Genomic DNA, 16,046 nt, shown 5'->3' on the forward strand with positions numbered 1-16,046 from the left:
AGCAGCACCGGGGCCGTGCAGTGTCCCACTCACCAGGCCTGGCTATAGAGTCGTTCCACAGTGCCAGGAACGGGACTGCGCTTGGCTGTGGTGCAGCTGCTCATGGAGTCTCCCAGCAGAGCTGGGCATGCAGAGAGACACTCTCGGTCCTGCCGGGGCTGGAGGCTACTTCCTTCTCATCCCCTGCTCTGTTCGGGATTAGCCCAAAGCTCGACTGGAAAAAGCCATTCCAGAAGTTTCACCTACTGCTGGGCCATAAACAGGTTACTGCTGACTCAGCAGCCCCAGAGGTGGGGTGATGGGCCTCTGTCCCCCGCAGCCCTCAGTGGGGATCAAGGGCCAGATTCGGACAGTTCTTGGCCAGACAGCACAGCTGCCCCTGCTGCCCACCCGGCCTGTGGTTTTGGCTCCAGTCCTCCTCTGCCCCCATAGCTGGTGGGCTCTGCTCGATGCCCGTGACTGCCCTGGCCGCACAGCCGGCCCCACACCAGGGGCTCAGCCTCAGGCACAGTCCAGAGCAGGCTGCGTGGGAGGGGAACTGGCAGCCAGAGCTTCCTGCCTGCGCATCCCAGCACCCAGGCTCCCAGGGACGGCGATGACCCAACAGCTGCAGCAAAGCCAGAGCCTTAACTCCTGGGGCTTCGGGAGCAGCGCCAGGGCCTGGGCGCTGCCACAGCACTGACGGCTTGAGGGTGCTGCAGACCCTCAGCCACGGGGCAGAGCCCGGGGCTGGGCTGAGCCGAGCTGGGCTGAGCTGAGCCATGTAGTTGTGGTACCGGGTGTGACCCCACCTGAATGTCTTTCACCAGCTCCTTCGTGGAAAGGCGCTACGAGGGCCTGCAGGACAGACCTGCCCGGGCATGGTGCCCTCCCAGCCCAGCACAGAGCCCGCGGTGCTGCCCGCTGGCACAGACCTGGCACCACACCGGGCTGAGCCGCCATGCTGGGACAGGAGCCAGGGAAGCGCACGATGGGGGTACCGGCAAGGGCCGGTGCCCGGTGCCGGTGCCCACACCGGGCGCGGGCAGTGCTCCGTGCCGGTGCCCCGTCAGGTGCCGTGGGGACACGGTGCACCCCGCCGGCGGCGGCTCCGGGAGCACGGGCCCTACCGCGCTGCCCCCGCCCCGCCGCTGACGCACCGGCGGCCCCGCCGCCCCGGGCAGGAGCTCCGCCCCGGGCCGCGCGCGGCGATTGGCGGCGCCCGGTGACGCGCGGCCCGCCCGGGGCGGCGGCGGGGCCGGCGGCCGGTGCGCGGGGCGGGCCGGTCCCGGCGCGTCCCGTCCCGGTGCCGTCCCGTTGGTGTCGGCGGGGCGATGCCGTTCCCGGGCGGGCTGTGGTGGCTGCTGTGCTGTCGACGGGGCTTCACGCTGCTGCGGCGGGACTACGGCGAGGCGGAGCGGGAGGCGGACGGCGAGGCCGAAGAGGAGGAGGAGGCGTCCTTCGAGCTCCGAGCCCAGGGAGACCAGGTGGGGCCGGCAGCGGCTCTGAGACGGCCGGTGGGACGAGCACAGCCGAGTTACCGGGGTGGTCCCGCTGGGTGCAGGGGTGGCTCGTTCCGGCGGGTGCGGGCGAGCTGCAGCCCAGGGAAAGCTCCGGAGGTCCCGGGCCCGCGGGGCAGGGCCGACCGTCACGGGAGCCGCTGCCCGCTGGTGCCGGCTGGTGCTGCTGCCCGCTCCTTAGTTCGGGGTTACCGTGCCGGACCCGTGCCAGAGCCGCGCCAGAGCCGCGGCGGCCCGGTGCCCCGCCGGAGCGGGCCGGGGCTGTCCCGGGAGCACGTGCCGGGAGTGGGGAGCGGGCCTGGATCTCCCCTCTCCGGCTGCTTCCTCTCTGGAGGGAAACGGAGCGGCGGAAACCGGTGCTTCCTCCGGCCGAGGCTGCGTGTGCGACGGCTGATAGCGCGGGGTGCGGGGACAGCCCCGGCTCCCGGGGCTCCCGTCTGTTCCGGTCCCGGCGGTCTCCTGCACCGAGGGGACGCAGGGGTGGTGACTGCCTGGTCCCACTTGCTGTGGCCCCTCTCCCCTGCCCATTGCGGGGGCTGCAGCACGGCCCGAGCTGTGGCGGGGCTGGGGACAACTCTGTGCTGTCGGTCCATTAGCAGCAGGGCCCCTTTCCCAGCAGTGGGACGGTGGGAAGTGGGGACAGTGACAGGGCTGGAGCTGGGCCCTCTGGGAGCTGGTGGCACTGCCAAGGGCACAACTACGTCAGGAACTGTCTTTGGGCTTCCCATATCCCATGGGCCACACTGGCTCCGGGCTGGCGTGGGCGACTGGTGACGCCAGCTCCCCCGAGAGCTCTTTGCTGTGGCCAGGGGGTCCTTGGAAACCCACAGCTGCTCCTTCGTGGGAGCGTGGGAGCAGCTACCCTGGCCCTGCCGCCGCGGCTCCTCTCCTGTTTATTTATATCCCTGAGAAGGAGCCGGCTGCCACCGCTGCCTCCTCTGGACTGCCCGCGAGAAACGAGGCGCTGCCTCCATGCCTGCAGCCCTGAGGAGTGTGTGAGGCCCCCCCAGCCCTGGCAGTGGGGCAGTGTCTGGAGGTGCTGGCCCTGTGCACGGGTGCCAGCATTATGTGACAGGTGCCCTTAATGCCACAGGTCAGTGGTGTCTGGCCCTGCCCCTCAGCACAACCATACCTGCGGCGGCTCCCCCCTCCCTGTCACTATTTTTAGCATCTGTCTCTTTTTCTTGGCGTTGCGTGCTCTGGCCTGTCGTGCCTCTAGCTGCCCTGTGGGGCTGCAGCTGGCAGGAGCTCCCGTGCATCTCCCAGGACAGCACTGCCGGTGCTTCCACGTCCCCGCACCCCACTCTGCTGGGCACCCTGCCCGACCCGGTGCCTGCCTGTGCCTGGGCTCTGCCTCGTGTCCCAGCATGTGTGCCAGGCTCGTCACGTGAGCGGCACTGTCCATGTCAAGCTGTGCTGCGTGAGGAGGAACTGACCCTGTCCTACTGCAGGGCCAGGGACTTCCCAGCGCTGCGTCCCACCGCCGCGGGCAGGAAGTCAGTGGCCCCATTACAATGGGACTTTGTGCCGTAAGCGTATTACTCAGCACTGACCTTGTGCAATTCTGCACGGTATTCAGCCAGCCGGGTCAGCTGAGGACACGCGGCCAGCGCGCCCGCCGGCTGTCCCCGCACCCGGGGTGCCCCAGCTGCAGCCCTGGTTCTTGCCGTGGCCTTGGGGGTGCCAGGGCTCTTCTGCCCCGTGGCAGCAGGCTGAGCCTGTCTCTCTGGGCCAAGAGCTGGTTGATGAGGAGGCATACAGTCATGGGGGGAATGGCCAGGGGTGCCAGGTAATGGCCATGGGGCTGAGATGTCTCCTTGCTCCCCAGGGATCCCTGGAGGTGAGCCTGAGCCAGCCCACCCGTAGCAGCAGTGGCTCGGAGCGGTGAGTATTCCCCTGCCTCCATCCTGCATTGTGTCCCTTGTGTGGTGCTGCAGGAGCTGAGGGACTGGCATGTTGTGGGAGGTTGCCCTGGTGCTGGTGTGTGCTGAACCATCCTGCCCACAGAGCTAGCACCAGGCTGTGCTGCTCTGTCAGGTGGAGCAGGGAGTGGCAGAGCCGAGACTGCCGTGCTTGTCCCTGTGCCTGGCGCATCCTCGGGCACGTCTCCATCCCCCTGCCATGCTGGATAGCTTGACTGCCTCAGGCTTAGCTGGTGGGGCTGTGCATGACTCTTCCTGTGCCAGGAGGCTCTGCCAGGCTGTGTCCATCGGCAGAGGCTGTGCCCTGGGGTGGTTGGTGCTGAGGAAGACGGGGTGCCGGGGCACAGGGGCCTGCTCGCTCCCTGTACTCGCAGTACTGACGCTGCTGCCAACATTCCTTCCTGGTTGTTCATTTTCCGAATTCCTTGGCAGGGCCAAGACTGCAAACAGCTTATTTTTAGCCGGGGTCATTTGCACCCAATGACTCTGCCGCGTTCCCACCGCAGGGCTGTGGGGTGCACAGAGCCCCTTGGGACCCAGCTCATCCCAGGCCCGAGGCCAGCTCCCTGCTCAGGGGCTGTGGGAGACCCCCGCGGGTACCTGAGCTCAGCCCCGTGTTGTCCTCAGGTCCCTGCTTGTTGCGGAGGAGATGCGCAGCCTCATCGTGGAGAAGGGCCCAGGGCCAGTGGAGGATGACCCTGATGCTCTCGTGAAAGGTAGGATTGTGCCCCAGCTGTGGCTGGTCCCATCCCAGAGGGATGGTCAGACCTGTGCAGACCCTTCCCTGTGCTGAGAAGCTGGTGGGGTGGATATCAGTGAGGGCTGAGGCTCCCCTTCCCAGGCTGGCTGCAGCGGGAGATGCGGGGCTGCATGAAGACCCCCTGGATCCGTCCTCGGAAGTACTGGTTCGTGCTGACACCCGACTCCCTGGACTACTACAGCAGCAACGAGAAGGGGGCCCGGCGGCTGGGCTCCCTGGTGCTCACCAGCCTCTGCTCCGTGCTCTGGCCAGACAAGCAGCTCTACAAGGAGACAGGTGAGGTGCCCATGCCCCTTGTCTGGGCTGTGTCTTCCCAGCCCCATGTGCCCTGTGATACCCTCCCAGCCCTGAGCCGTGAGGACCTCTTTTGCCCAAAGGAGGGGCTCTGCTGAGCCCTGGGGCGCGCTGAGCCAGCCTGGCTGGGGTGCTGGTGGACAGTGTGTGAGTGGGTCTGTCCCTCACAGGCTACTGGAGCGTGACGGTGTTTGGCAGGAAGCATTGCTACCGCCTGTACACGGAGCACCTCAACGAGGCTGTGCGCTGGGTGTGCGCCGTGCAGAAGGTCATTGACAGCAAAGCACCTGTCCAGACGCCCACCCAGCTGCTCATGCGTGATGTCGAGGTGAGCCCATGGCACCAGGCTGCTGTGGGCAGCGCTGGGATGGATGTTTGGGGGCTCGCATACCTCAGGGTGGTGGTGAGGGTCTGTGCCAGGCACTCGGCCGGGTGACCCCTCTGCAGCTGCTGTCATTGCTTTGTCCCCCCCAGGAGCACAGAGACAGCCCCGAGGTTCTGGAGCAGATCTATCGCTGCAACCCCATCCTGCGCTACACCAGTGGCCCCCTCTACGCTCCCCTGCTGCCCTTCCCCTATGGCAGCCTGGACCAAAGTGGTGAGGCCAAAAGCGGTGAGGCCTGGACCAAAGGCAGGTGTGGGGCACAGAGCTGGGTCCTACACTCCAGGCTGGCAGCAGTGATGGCTGGGCTGGACACTGTGCTGGCCCTGGATGTGAGGACAGTGCCCAGCTGCTGGCAGGGGGTCCTGGGGAGAACCACAGGGCTGTTAACCCTCATCCCATCCCACAGCCCCTGGCCCCCGCAGCTACACCACGCTGCGTGACGAGGCTGTGAAGCTCTTCAACTCGCTGCAGCAGCTGGAGTCAGAGCGGGACCCGGTGCCGCTGATGCAGGGTGTCCTGCAGACCTGCCTGGACCTGCCGCCGCTGGTGGATGAGATCTACTGCCAGCTGGTGAAGCAGACTACGGAGCCGCCGGCGCCAGGTGGGCAGGGCGACCTGCACTACTGGCAGCTCCTCACCTGCATGAGCTGCACCTTCCTGCCCTCCCCGCCTGTCCTGCGCTTCCTGCGCTTCCACCTGGACAGGTGAGTGCCAGAGGTACCAGCTGCCACCAGGGAGCTCACCAGTTGCTGGGTGCCCCTCAGATCAGTGCCACCCTGATCATCCTGGCATTTCTTGCAGGACAGAGAACCGTTTTCCTGCCTCGGAGATGGCCAAATATGCCTCCTTCATCCGGGAGGCGTTGGAAAAGACGAAGGGGAGGGAGTGTGTGCCCTCTCTGGAGGAGATCCTGGTGCTGATGCAGCGGCAAGAGATGATCTGCACAGTGCACTGCCCTGGGGTGCCTGCCTGCAGTGTGGCCATCAGTTCCCACACTACAGCTGAGGAGGTGAGGGGTTATGGCTGCGCCAGGCAGGGGGCTGGGAACATTTTGGTGCACAGGGCTGGCTGGGCAGTGTGCTGCAGCAGGTGAGCAGGTCTCTCCCAGCTAAGCCATCGTGGACAGGGGCCAGGGGCTGTCTGCCTTTGCCCACCATGACCTATCTGTGTCCCTTTGCAGCCCTGAGTGCCGTGGCCAGGGACTTGTGGTCACCATCGGTTGCCTTTGTCTCGCCCAGGTGGCCCAGGAACTTGTGTCACGCCTGGGGCTGTCCCAGAGCCCCAACCTCTTTGCGCTCTACGAGCAGTCCCGGCGACGGGAGCAGCCAGTGGGCAGTGCCACACTGCTGGCTGATGTCCTCACCAGGTTTGAAAAGTAAATGTCCTGTTCTGCTGCCTATGGAGGAGAGGGGCTGGGGGGCCACAAGTGGAAGGTAATGGATGGTATGGGTCCACAAGTTGATGGAGCTGGTCCTGTCTGCTGCAGCCTGGCTGGAGAGGACCGGGAGCAGGACCCACCATGCCGGCTCTGCTTCAAGCACTACGGCTTCCTGGACACGGACAACGTCCCGCGGGACAGCCTGGAGTTTGCCCTCCTCTTTGAGCAGGTGAGTGGCACTCTGGGGTGGCTGTGCCTTGCCGTGCCATGGTGGCCATGCCAGCTCAGCCCTCTCTCTGGCAGGCACACGAGATGGTTCTGCGGGGCTACGTGCCCACATCAGAGGAGACGCTGCAGACACTGGCGGCCCTGCGCCTGCAGAGTCTCAACAGCGACTTCTCCACCCACGCGCCCTTCCCGCGCCTGGAGGAGCTCTTCCCCCCCCACGTGCTGCACGCCCGCCTGCCGCCCCCGCCCCACCGGCCCCCCAGCAAGTGCCGGGGGGCCCGGCTGCGCGCGGGGCTGCTGGCCGGCGGGCTCTGGGGACAGGCGCTGGCCAAGCAGCGGGCGGAGCGGGACCAGCGCCTGCGGGGCCGTCTGCGCGAGGAGGGGGCCAGCACCATGGCTGCCATCGTGGAGAAGTGGAAGCTGCTGCAGGGCATGGGCCGGCCCGAGGCCATGGCCGCCTACGTGGCCTTGGTGCGGGAGTGGCCTGGCTTTGGCTCCACACTCTTCGATGTTGACCTGCAGGCGGTGAGGCCCTGGCTGGGTATGGAACAGGGGCAGCCCTGGCACTGGGCAACCCTGACACCCCTCTCCCTGCAGAGCCCGGTGGGCTCTGGGCCCCAGCGCCTGTGGCTGAGCATCGGGGCCAAGGCCGTCTCGCTCTACAAGCCGGGAGAGCCCGAGCCCTTGGACAGCTTCTGCTATGGCCGCATCTCCTCCTTTGGTGCCTCTGACAGCAGCACCTTCCGCCTCTCCGTGGAGGATCGAGACCTGCTCTTTGAGACCTCCCAGGTAAGGGGCTGCCATCCCTGCACCCTCCCCTCTCACCAACGGTGGCCTGGACTGACTCCCATGCCTGCTCTGCCTGCAGGTGGATGAGATTGCCCAGCTCCTCCACACGTACCTCGCCTCTGCGTGTGCCCAGCGGCTGCCCCGGCCCCAGGAGCCTCCCAGCAGTCACACCACTTCGGAGCCCGCTGTGCTGCCCCAGGGGCTCTGCCCTGCAGCCGGGCCCTGGCAGCACCGGCCACCAATGGGTTCCTCCCACAGCTAGCCCAACAGTGGGTGTGGCCAGCAGGTGCTCCGATGGCCGGCGTGGGAGGGCCACCAAGCCTGGCAAGGAGTGGCAGGTCTGTGCTGGCCCCCAGAGAGCAGGGGGCCAGGGGGTTGTGCTCCCCCTACTGCCATTGCCTTTCTGGCTATTCCCTTAATTTATTTTGAGCGCCTGCGCGCCCCACATCTCCCAGCACTTTCCCTGGTGGGCAGCGGGGCCGCCCCACTGCGGTCCCCAGACTGCCCCCAGGCCTGACCCCTTCCCCTATACCCTATACCCTGGTGCCTTTGCCTCCAGCACTTGTGTTGCCTGGCCACTCTGCTCGTGCTCTGGGGGCTTTGCCCAGAGCAGAGGGTACCAGGCAGTAGTGCTGTGCCATCATCTGTCTGTCCGTCCTCTGGACCCACCCCTTCTGGAAAGCTGCGGGCAGCTTTAGCCAAGCTGCCCCAGGGACCTGTGGGCTCCTCCTGCATGAGTGGCCGGGCTCTGCGGTGGCCCTGTGGCCAGGCTTATGTCACAGGGGTGGCTGGTGGAGTGGCAGCTGGTACGGCTGGGGCTTGGCCCCTCAGTGTTGCCTCTGTAGAGTTTGTTGGTTCTGTCTTAGGATGGGGGGGTTGATTGTTTTTCTAAATAAATGCACAAAGGAAAGGCTGGGCCTCCTGTCCTGGAGCGTGGGTTGACAGCGGGAGGCTGGGACAGTCAGATCCCTGGGGCAGCCAGGGCAGCAGGGCCTGGGACAGGCAGAGGGGAGGAGCGGCACAGCATGTCCTTGGGGGCAGGGACTGCTGTCCCTCTGGTCATTGCCAGGCGACCTTTGGCATTTCACCAAGAGCACAGGCAGCTCCAGCTCCCCGGCAGCCCCTGGCACTGGCTGCCCCGGCGGGGGAACTGCCCCAGCCACGGGGGCTGCTGCCAAAGAGGGCGTGGGAGCCCAGGCTGCCATGGTGGCTGTATTTTTAGTTGCCTGCTCTGTGCCCCAAAGGGCAAGAGGAAAATCCTAATTTTCACCTTGGGCTGCCTGGGCTTGGGATGGTGCCAGCACTGCCCCTCATCCCCAGCCCACAGCCCAACTCCCACAGGTCAGGACCAGAGCTGCTGTGTCCATTTCACCTGACACTGTACAGCCTCAAGCCCATGTCCTTCCTGGTGCTGCTGTCTCCTGCCTTGGATCCTGAGTGGTGAGGGCACCCCCAGCCCCTGACAGCCCACCCCTGCACAGGGCCTCACTCCTGTAGAATATCCATGTGGGTGCCGTGTGCTCTGCGGGCAGGGCGGTGCCGCTCCCAGCCCTGGTCAGCTGTGCCAGCAGGTCCTGCCAGTATTTCTGGCTCTGCTGCAGCAGTTGCCCAGTGCTGCCTGGGCCCTGTGGCACTGCCAGATGGGGCAGAGCTGGCCTGCACACCCCAGGATGTGCCAGTGAGCAGCAGCCATGGTGCTCCTGCGCCATGGGGCCAGCTGGCCAGCCAGACAAGGCAAGCACCAGCCCCAGTTCTCTGCATCTGGCTTCCCTGCTTGGCTGTTCAATCTGGAGTCATGCAGGCAGCATCAGTGCAGGAAGAGCCTTTATTAAAGCAAAATAACCTACAAAAATATAGATACAGCCCGTGCCCCAGGCCTGATCTGGCCAAGAAGGAACAAGGCTCCTGCCCAGGGCAAGGACTAGCTCAGCCACACGGAGCCTTTGGCCACGGGGGTTGTGTGCACCCAACTCATGAGGCCAGGCCTGTTCCCAGCCTCAGGGTCACTCTCCTCCTCCTCCTCCTTACAGCAAGTGTTGCTCCCACAGGCAGAGGTTCCCTCCCAGCAGAGCGCGCAGCTGCCCCAGTCCTGTCCTGGGCCAGGGCACACGGTGGGGCGAGGGCTGACCCCGCTGAGGAGCTGCAGGCTCCCTGCAGAGCTCCTCCCGAGGGCTCTGCCGCGCCTGGCAGCGCCGAGCTGAGGGGTGAGAAACGTGGGCACGGCAGAGACGAGCCCTGCCGGCGTGCGTGGGTGTGGCCACGGGACCTTCCTGTCTCCTGGCAGGGCACTCACTGTTCCTGCGTGCCCCAGGAGATGTAGTCAGGGCGTGTGGCTGCGTGATACTCATCGATCAGCTGCTGCACGATCTCCCGGGAGTTGTCCAGCTCGTCGAAGTTGTCCTTGAAGATGTCCTCCTTGCGGAACTGCTCCAGGAAAGCCTCCCTCTTGCGCAGTTTGTCGTACTGCCGGCACGTCCGCTCAAACAGCTGGAGAGCAGCACGGGCTCAGACGGGCCAGAGCTCCCCAGGGACCCTTCCCAGGAGGACCCTGGAGCAGACCTGAGCCCTGCTGGGAGCCACCCACCCCCGTCCCTGCCTTCGTGACAGGCCCAGACTGAAGAGACACAAGGTGTGGGGCTGCAGGGAAGGCACTCACCGAGGAGATGTTGGTGTGGTTTGCCATCATGAGCCCGCTGACGCGGTGAGCCGACGGCAGGTAAGGGGACTTGCGGGACAAAGCCACCTGGATGCTGGCAGGGCCCCAGGGGATGAAGTTGGCCAACTTCCTCTCCCGGATCCGCTGCAGACTCTTGTGAACCTGGTGGGATGAGAACAGCGAGGGGCAGTAGGGTGAGGGACAAACAGCTTGGCTGCAGCAGACCCAGGAGCTGCTCCTCAAAGGAGGCACAGCCATAGGAATGTGGATTTCAGCAGGACTGCAGCCTTTCTGTGAGGCCAGACCCAAACAGGAGCAATCTGAAGCCAGCACTGCCTAACCTCACCCCAGAATCCCTGCACCGTGGCCACCCCATGGCCATCAGTACCTGAACAGCCATGGGAACTCACCTGTGTAGGATCCACCTCCCCCTGGATGATGTTGAGGATGGCAATGTAGCAGTGGTTGGTCTGCCTGTCTCGCCCTGTGGACACCATCACGTTTTTAGGCTGCAGCAACCTTCTCATCACATCCAGGACTGTGGTTTTCCTCACACTGGCCACCTGCACAGGCCAGCCAAGGGTCAGAGGGAGCAGGTGTGCTGCTCCCTGCTCTCCTGCTGCCTGGTACATACACAGGAGCAGGGGGCAGCTGGACAGAGATGCCCCCACCCCAGGGATGGAGTCACATGCAAAGCCACATGCAGGACAGGGAAATCCCAACACCACACAACAGGCACAGCCAGGCCAAGAAATGGACTGTTGGTAGAGGCTCCAGCGTGGGGGTATCTGGCCCCCACCCTGCAGCACACCAGGGGCTGGGGGGTGAAGCCCAGCTGAGAATGGAGGGACAGGAACCTGTTTTATGTTGTTGCTGTCAAACATAGGTCCTGTCCCACTGCCAGGGAGGGAGCAGTGGGGGTTCAATAGGAAAGGGGTTCCCCACTGCATGTCGTCCCTGCCTTGCCCAGCTCTGAGCCATGGGCAGTCTGGCCACTGCCCTCCCTGAGTGCTGCTGTGGCTTTGCCCAGCTGCTACTGGCCAGGGGGTCCCCAGCCAGGGCCAGCACCCAGACTGCCCATAGCAGGGACAGCTGGGTGAGATGGCAGCCCCCTCCTGCACTGGTTGAGCCATTGGCTGAGCCCTGTCTGCACTCCTCCCTTGGAGGACAGATCACACACCGATACCCTTTTCAGAGCCAGCAGTTTTTCAGATTTGCTTCTCTGAGAAACATCCTGAGGAAATGCACATAGGGAGAGGAGAAGAGCAGCTGTTAGTTCCTTCCGGACCACAGTGGGCCACTGCAGGTGAGCACCTCCCGAAACAGAACTGCCCCAATGGCACCAGGAGGGCTGGGGGACACTGGTTAGGGACAAGCCAAACACAAGGAGCAGCACTTGAAGTGCAGAGGGGTGGCAAATTCACTCTCAGATTGAGCTTCAGAAGGGGCTGACACCTGTAGCCCACCATCAGTGACAATGAGCATTAGTGTTTGGACCCAAATTGCCAAAGCCAGTAAATGGCTCGCGGGGGTGGCAGGACTGGCAGGGCCACTCTCCTGGCCTTGCTCTCATCACTGCTAAGGGTGGCTTTCCCCAGTCCTGGCCACAATGATCTCGACAGCCACCCTGATGCATGCAGCAGGTAACCTGGCACAGGCACAACTGCCTGCTCACGTCTGATTCACTGCACATGCAGCAGTCACGTGGTGTGAGCACATGGGCTGGGATTTGGGATGTGCGGTGACAGCTCACACCGAGACAGGGCTGACAGATGCTGCAAGGTGAGTGTGGCAGCTTCTCTGCCCTTGGGGGTGGGAAGGAGAGCCTGGGGCTGCCTTACCGACTGGTCGGTGGTGAGTGGCGTGTACCCCGTCATGAGGAAGTGCAGCCGGGGCGTGGGGATCAGCGAGGCTATCAGCCCAATGAGGTCATTGTTCATGTACCCGGGATACCTGAGTGTGGTGGTGCTGGCAGACATGATGGTGGAGACCTAGGGGAGAGAACAGGGTCAGCAGAGGGTCACAGAGCGTGTCAAAACCTGCCTCACGCAGACATGCCAAGGGAACCTGGAGTGCCTGGAAGGGCACAGGACCCTTGCTCACAGCTCCTGGGTGCCCACCACTGAGCCCAGCCCATGAAGCACGTTCAGACTCAACTGAACACAGCAGGGAAACCCCATGCTGGCTTCTCCTGAGAGAAAAGTTCTTCTCACCAGCTGGTTGATCTGCGAGAATGACGGGTTCTGAATGTGCAGCCGGTCTGTCGCGATCCGATTCAAGGCTGTGTTGTCCAGAACCACCTGCAAGAGAAACCTGACTCTGTGAAGGGCCCCTGAGGCAGCTAAGGAAGGGCAGTCCTGGCCATGTGTCCCAGGGCACTGGTGGTCCAGCACAGGCCTCGAGTGAAGCCCTCTGCACAAGTGTCAGACACTTGAAACCACAAGCTGACTCATCCGTGGCACGTAACTGACACCGTCAATGGAACCTCTCCCCTCCCTCCTGGCTGTGCTCCCCATGCTCTCCCAAAGAGTTCTGCTCCTGGGCCATCACTGCACAGCAGTGTCAGTTCCAGCAGCTCCAGTGCAACTGCTCCTCCACTGCCTCATGCAGGAACCAGCTGCAGGGGATAAGACCTGACCAAAGGCCTTGGTCAGGCTGAAGGTGCTGCGTGGCTGGGGATGTTGTGGCTGCTGCAAATGACACAAGTGTTGTGTTCAGGCAGGGGCTGCAGCACAGCTACACAAAGGAAGCACAGCCAAGTCCTCACTGCTTTGAGAAGATCTGCTGGATCCAAGGCAGAAATGCCAGGCAGCTCTGCAGGTGTTAGCACCAGTGGGGGTCCCTGGGGCCACATCTGCTTGGCCCTTTTGTTTGGGGCGTGTTCATTGCTGCACCTGGGCTCACAGGCACACAGTGCTAGCCCCAAGATGGGCTGCAGTTCTGAGCTGTGGGGACAGGGCCTTTTCCTCAGGGCTGGCTGCACCACGGGCCTCTTACCACACAGTCAGCATTCTGGGTCAGCCTCTTCAGTGTCAGCAGAGAGTTGTACGGCTGGACTACAACATCACTCATCTCATCCTGGTTTGGGAACACTGAGTAGGTCTCCACCAGTTTCTTGGGATACCTAGTGAGAAGTGCAGCATCTTAAGAGTTAATACCATCAAGCTGCACTCTCTCCTCCCACAAGCTGCCTTAGCAGTCTCCAGGGCTCAGGACAGGGTGAGTCACCAAAGCTGTAGCCAGAGTGGCTCCCAGGGAGAGAATGTGTCCCAGCAATGCCTACCCCAGCAGCATAGGAGCAGGCTGCCAAAGGAGCTACAAGGAGGCTGAGCCATCCACAAGGCTGATTAAGCAGCTGCTCACAAGTCTTTCCAAGAGGATGCAAGCTCAAACAGGCCAGGATGGCAGCTCACAGCCTTCAGTCAGAGCCTCCCACCCTCCCCTGCACCGTCAGGGTGTCCGCAGGCAGCTGCCTGATAAGAACGGCTGAGGGAACACAGGGCTTGGACAGAACGAGTCCAGTATCAGACCTCTGAAGTCCCCAGGCGTATCAGGAGCCAGCCTTCTGCAGGCAGCATGCCAGGGATTGCACAAGGCAGTGTTTGGGTGGGGGTGGTGGCTCTGAGTCAGCGCTCTCCAGCTCCAGCTCCAGGCAGGCTGCCCAGGCTGGGCCAGGCACTGCGGTGGGAAGGGGACAGGGCTGTGCTCACCTGTCATTCAGTCTCTCCAGCAGGTACGAGCCCAGCCCAGAGCCTGTTCCACCAGCAATGGAGTGGCAAAGCACAAACCCCTGGAAGGAAGCAGAAAGCAGGTGCTGAAGGTGAAGCTCGGCCCCAGAGCAGGCAGACAATGTGTCACACCCACTACCTCCAGCAGAGACCTGCCAGACAGGGCCAGAGCTGGGAGCATGGATGCAGCAGAGACTGACCCCAGCTCTCCAGAGCCCAGCAGCAGCCACAGCTCCTCAGGCCACTCCTGACCACACAGTGGGAACTACATCTCTGCACACCCCGCAGAGTGCAACAGCTGCCCGGGAGCCCTCAGGATTGGAACAGCTCCAATGTCACCTCCAGTCCATCATAGGAAATGGAACTGCATGTTCTCAGCCCTTTCCTGGGTCCTTCACACCCCTCTCTCCTTCTAGAATGACTGAGGCCAAGCTTCCACTGCCTGACCCCAGGCAGCTCCCACCTGCTCAGCTCCCACAACAGTCACTTCAATCTCCTGCCAGTTTGTTTTGGTGATGTTCTGCCTTCTCCTGTCACAGCCTGACATGAACACCTGTCTGCACACAGGATAGGGGTTCACATGGACAGTGTAAAGAAAAATGCCCCACAACCAAATGGTGAAAAAACTTCTGGGGCAGGCTGGCAGGTGGAGTGGGGAGGGACAGACCTCCTGTCCCTAGATCCTCTCTCTACATGTTCTGTGCTCAGTCCCAGAAGTTCACTGAGCAAGTCTGTGCCTACTTGGTGTGCTGAGCTCAACCTTACAAAGAGCAACCTAGCTGGGAAAACACCAGACAGGACCACCAGATCCAAACCCCTTGTTCACTTACTTCCAAACTGTCACTCCCATCAGCCTCTCTGTCTATTATGTCAAAAATATCTTCATGGATCTTTTCTCCCTGCAAGAGAGATCAGAACTGGTTTTGTTCCTCTTATACAGAACATGGAGAAGAGCTGCTCAAGCTTGGTGTGAAGTTGAGTCAGACTGGCAGTGTGGTCCTGTGCCCAGACTGCCACAGGGCACAGGGACACAGTCCCAGGGACATCAATCCCTGCCAGTGACAAGGTGCTCTTCAGAAACTGGGACTGGGCTGATATGAGGGAGCCAGGACAAAGCCCCAGGGCTGAAGAGCTGCCCTGTGTCTCACCCAGCAGCACTAGAGCTGGTACCTGTGAGAAGCCACTGGCCCAGTTGTTCCCAGCTCCCCCTCCGTGCTCAGACAGGTAGATGTTTTCTGGGTTGTAAAGGTTGGCGTAAGGGGAGTTGAGGATGGAGTGGATGACACGGGGCTCCAGGTCCAGCAGCACAGCCCGGGGGATGTAGTGTTCATCATCTGCCTACAATGGGAGCAAGAGGATCTTGATGCTGCTGCAGCTCGGTGCCACTTCCACTGCGAGGGTGAGAGCTACCCCCTGGCAGCAGGTGAACCCCACATGGCAGGGCCTGGTGAGAAGAAGCAGGGAAGGAGAGAGGCTGGTCCTGTGCAGCCTATCCTCAATGCAGCATCTCTGTGCCCTAGAACACTTCCAGCGCAGGAGGGGGAGACTCTTCGTGCTTACATAAGACACTATCTATGGCAGCCACAGCCTCGTGCCTCTGCTCCGCCTCCACAGCGCTCCACTAACAGACCGGGAGCGCAGGCGGGAGCCCGGAGCGGGCTATAAACAGGAGTCTGGGCTGAGCCGCCGCTCCCACTTGCACGGTCAGCGCCCGCCCAGCCGTCTCTGTGCCCGCAGGGGATGTGGAGCGGGCTGAACGGGCACAGACAGCCCAGCTGAACCCGCCCAGGCACGGAGCCCCGCGGGGACCAGGGCAGCGCACTTAGCGCTGTGTGCCCGCTCCACGCCCCGGGGCCGCCGGTACCTGGTAAAAGAAGACATCCTTGCGGTCGGTGCCCTCGGTGGCGAACTCTTCCACGATGCCCTCGGGGCTGATGCCGTGCTCGGCGCAGAGCTGCTTCCAGAACTCGAACCCGACTGCGGGGAGGCGCGGTCAGGCGGGCCGGGCAGCGGGACCGGGACCGGGACCGGGGAGGGGCCCGGAGCGCCCCGGTCCGCAGGCCCCGCCCCATTCGCTTGAAGTCCCGCCCCGTCCAGCCAGGCCCCGCTAACTGCCCCCCCCGCCTCACAGCATCCCGACCCCGCCCGGTGCGCGCTCCCCCAACCCCCGCCACGGCCGCGGCGCGCTCACTCTGGTTGCCGCACTGGCCCAGCTGCAGGGTGATGATCTCCCGCGGCATCGCGGCCGAGGCTCCGCTCCGCTCCGCGCCCCGCCCGCCTCCGGTACCGCCGCGGCTCCCGCCGGCGCCAACGGCACTGCGCGTGCGCACTGCTCACTTCCGGGGCAGCCCCGCGCACCTCCGCCCGTGGCGGCGCCCTGGCAACGCGCGTGCGCCTCGGCGGCAGG

At 63.6% G+C, this 16,046-nt stretch overlaps 2 protein-coding genes across 3 annotated transcripts; one reads left to right on the forward strand and one right to left on the reverse strand.

Moving 5' to 3' along the window:
- The first annotated feature begins 1,193 nt into the window (after positions 1-1,193).
- On the forward strand, positions 1,194-8,341 carry PLEKHH3 (pleckstrin homology, MyTH4 and FERM domain containing H3). Of its 2 annotated transcripts, XM_056511811.1 has the most exons (13): positions 1,194-1,466; positions 3,328-3,383; positions 4,049-4,137; positions 4,263-4,457; positions 4,646-4,803; positions 4,950-5,073; positions 5,267-5,564; positions 5,662-5,869; positions 6,099-6,235; positions 6,347-6,467; positions 6,542-6,991; positions 7,064-7,255; positions 7,335-8,334. In XM_056511811.1, exons 1-13 carry the CDS (start codon positions 1,314-1,316, stop codon positions 7,515-7,517), a joined length of 2,364 nt encoding a protein of 787 aa, XP_056367786.1. In that variant the 5' UTR covers positions 1,194-1,313; the 3' UTR covers positions 7,518-8,334. The 2 variants fall into 2 exon arrangements, with proteins under 2 accessions (XP_056367786.1, XP_056367785.1); XM_056511810.1 differs by having other exon boundaries at positions 6,542-7,255; positions 7,335-8,341.
- Positions 8,342-9,062: 721 nt separating this feature from the next.
- TUBG1 (tubulin gamma 1) lies at positions 9,063-15,996 on the reverse strand. Its single transcript, XM_056511858.1, has 11 exons — positions 15,831-15,996; positions 15,504-15,616; positions 14,810-14,977; positions 14,470-14,538; positions 13,622-13,701; positions 12,909-13,035; positions 12,125-12,211; positions 11,753-11,902; positions 10,322-10,474; positions 9,912-10,073; positions 9,063-9,742 (listed from the first exon to the last, which is right to left on the reverse strand). The coding sequence occupies exons 1-11, from the start codon at positions 15,877-15,879 to the stop codon at positions 9,545-9,547; spliced, it is 1,356 nt and encodes a 451-aa protein (XP_056367833.1). The 5' UTR covers positions 15,880-15,996; the 3' UTR covers positions 9,063-9,544.
- Between the last annotated feature and the right edge of the window lie 50 nt (positions 15,997-16,046).

The sequence above is a fragment of the Oenanthe melanoleuca genome, chromosome 27 (genome assembly GCF_029582105.1).
Source record: "Oenanthe melanoleuca isolate GR-GAL-2019-014 chromosome 27, OMel1.0, whole genome shotgun sequence".
Lineage (NCBI taxonomy): Eukaryota > Metazoa > Chordata > Aves > Passeriformes > Muscicapidae > Oenanthe > Oenanthe melanoleuca.

Bases quoted from the DNA above. Each gene is read 5' to 3' on its own strand.
- PLEKHH3 (XM_056511810.1), top strand. From the start codon at position 1,314: ATGCCGTTCCCGGGCGGGCTGTGGTGGCTGCTGTGCTGTCGACGGGGC. The intron at 4,138-4,262 runs GTAGGATTGTGC...TCCCCTTCCCAG, and splicing joins CCCTGATGCTCTCGTGAAAG to GCTGGCTGCAGCGGGAGATG. The intron at 5,565-5,661 runs GTGAGTGCCAGA...CATTTCTTGCAG, and splicing joins CTGCGCTTCCACCTGGACAG to GACAGAGAACCGTTTTCCTG.
- TUBG1 (XM_056511858.1), bottom strand. From the start codon at position 15,879: ATGCCGCGGGAGATCATCACCCTGCAGCTGGGCCAGTGCGGCAACCAG. The intron at 15,617-15,830 runs GTGAGCGCGCCG...GCCTCCCCGCAG, and splicing joins GGGCCAGTGCGGCAACCAGA to TCGGGTTCGAGTTCTGGAAG. The intron at 10,074-10,321 runs GTGAGTTCCCAT...TCATCCCACCAG, and splicing joins GGGAGGTGGATCCTACACAG to GTTCACAAGAGTCTGCAGCG.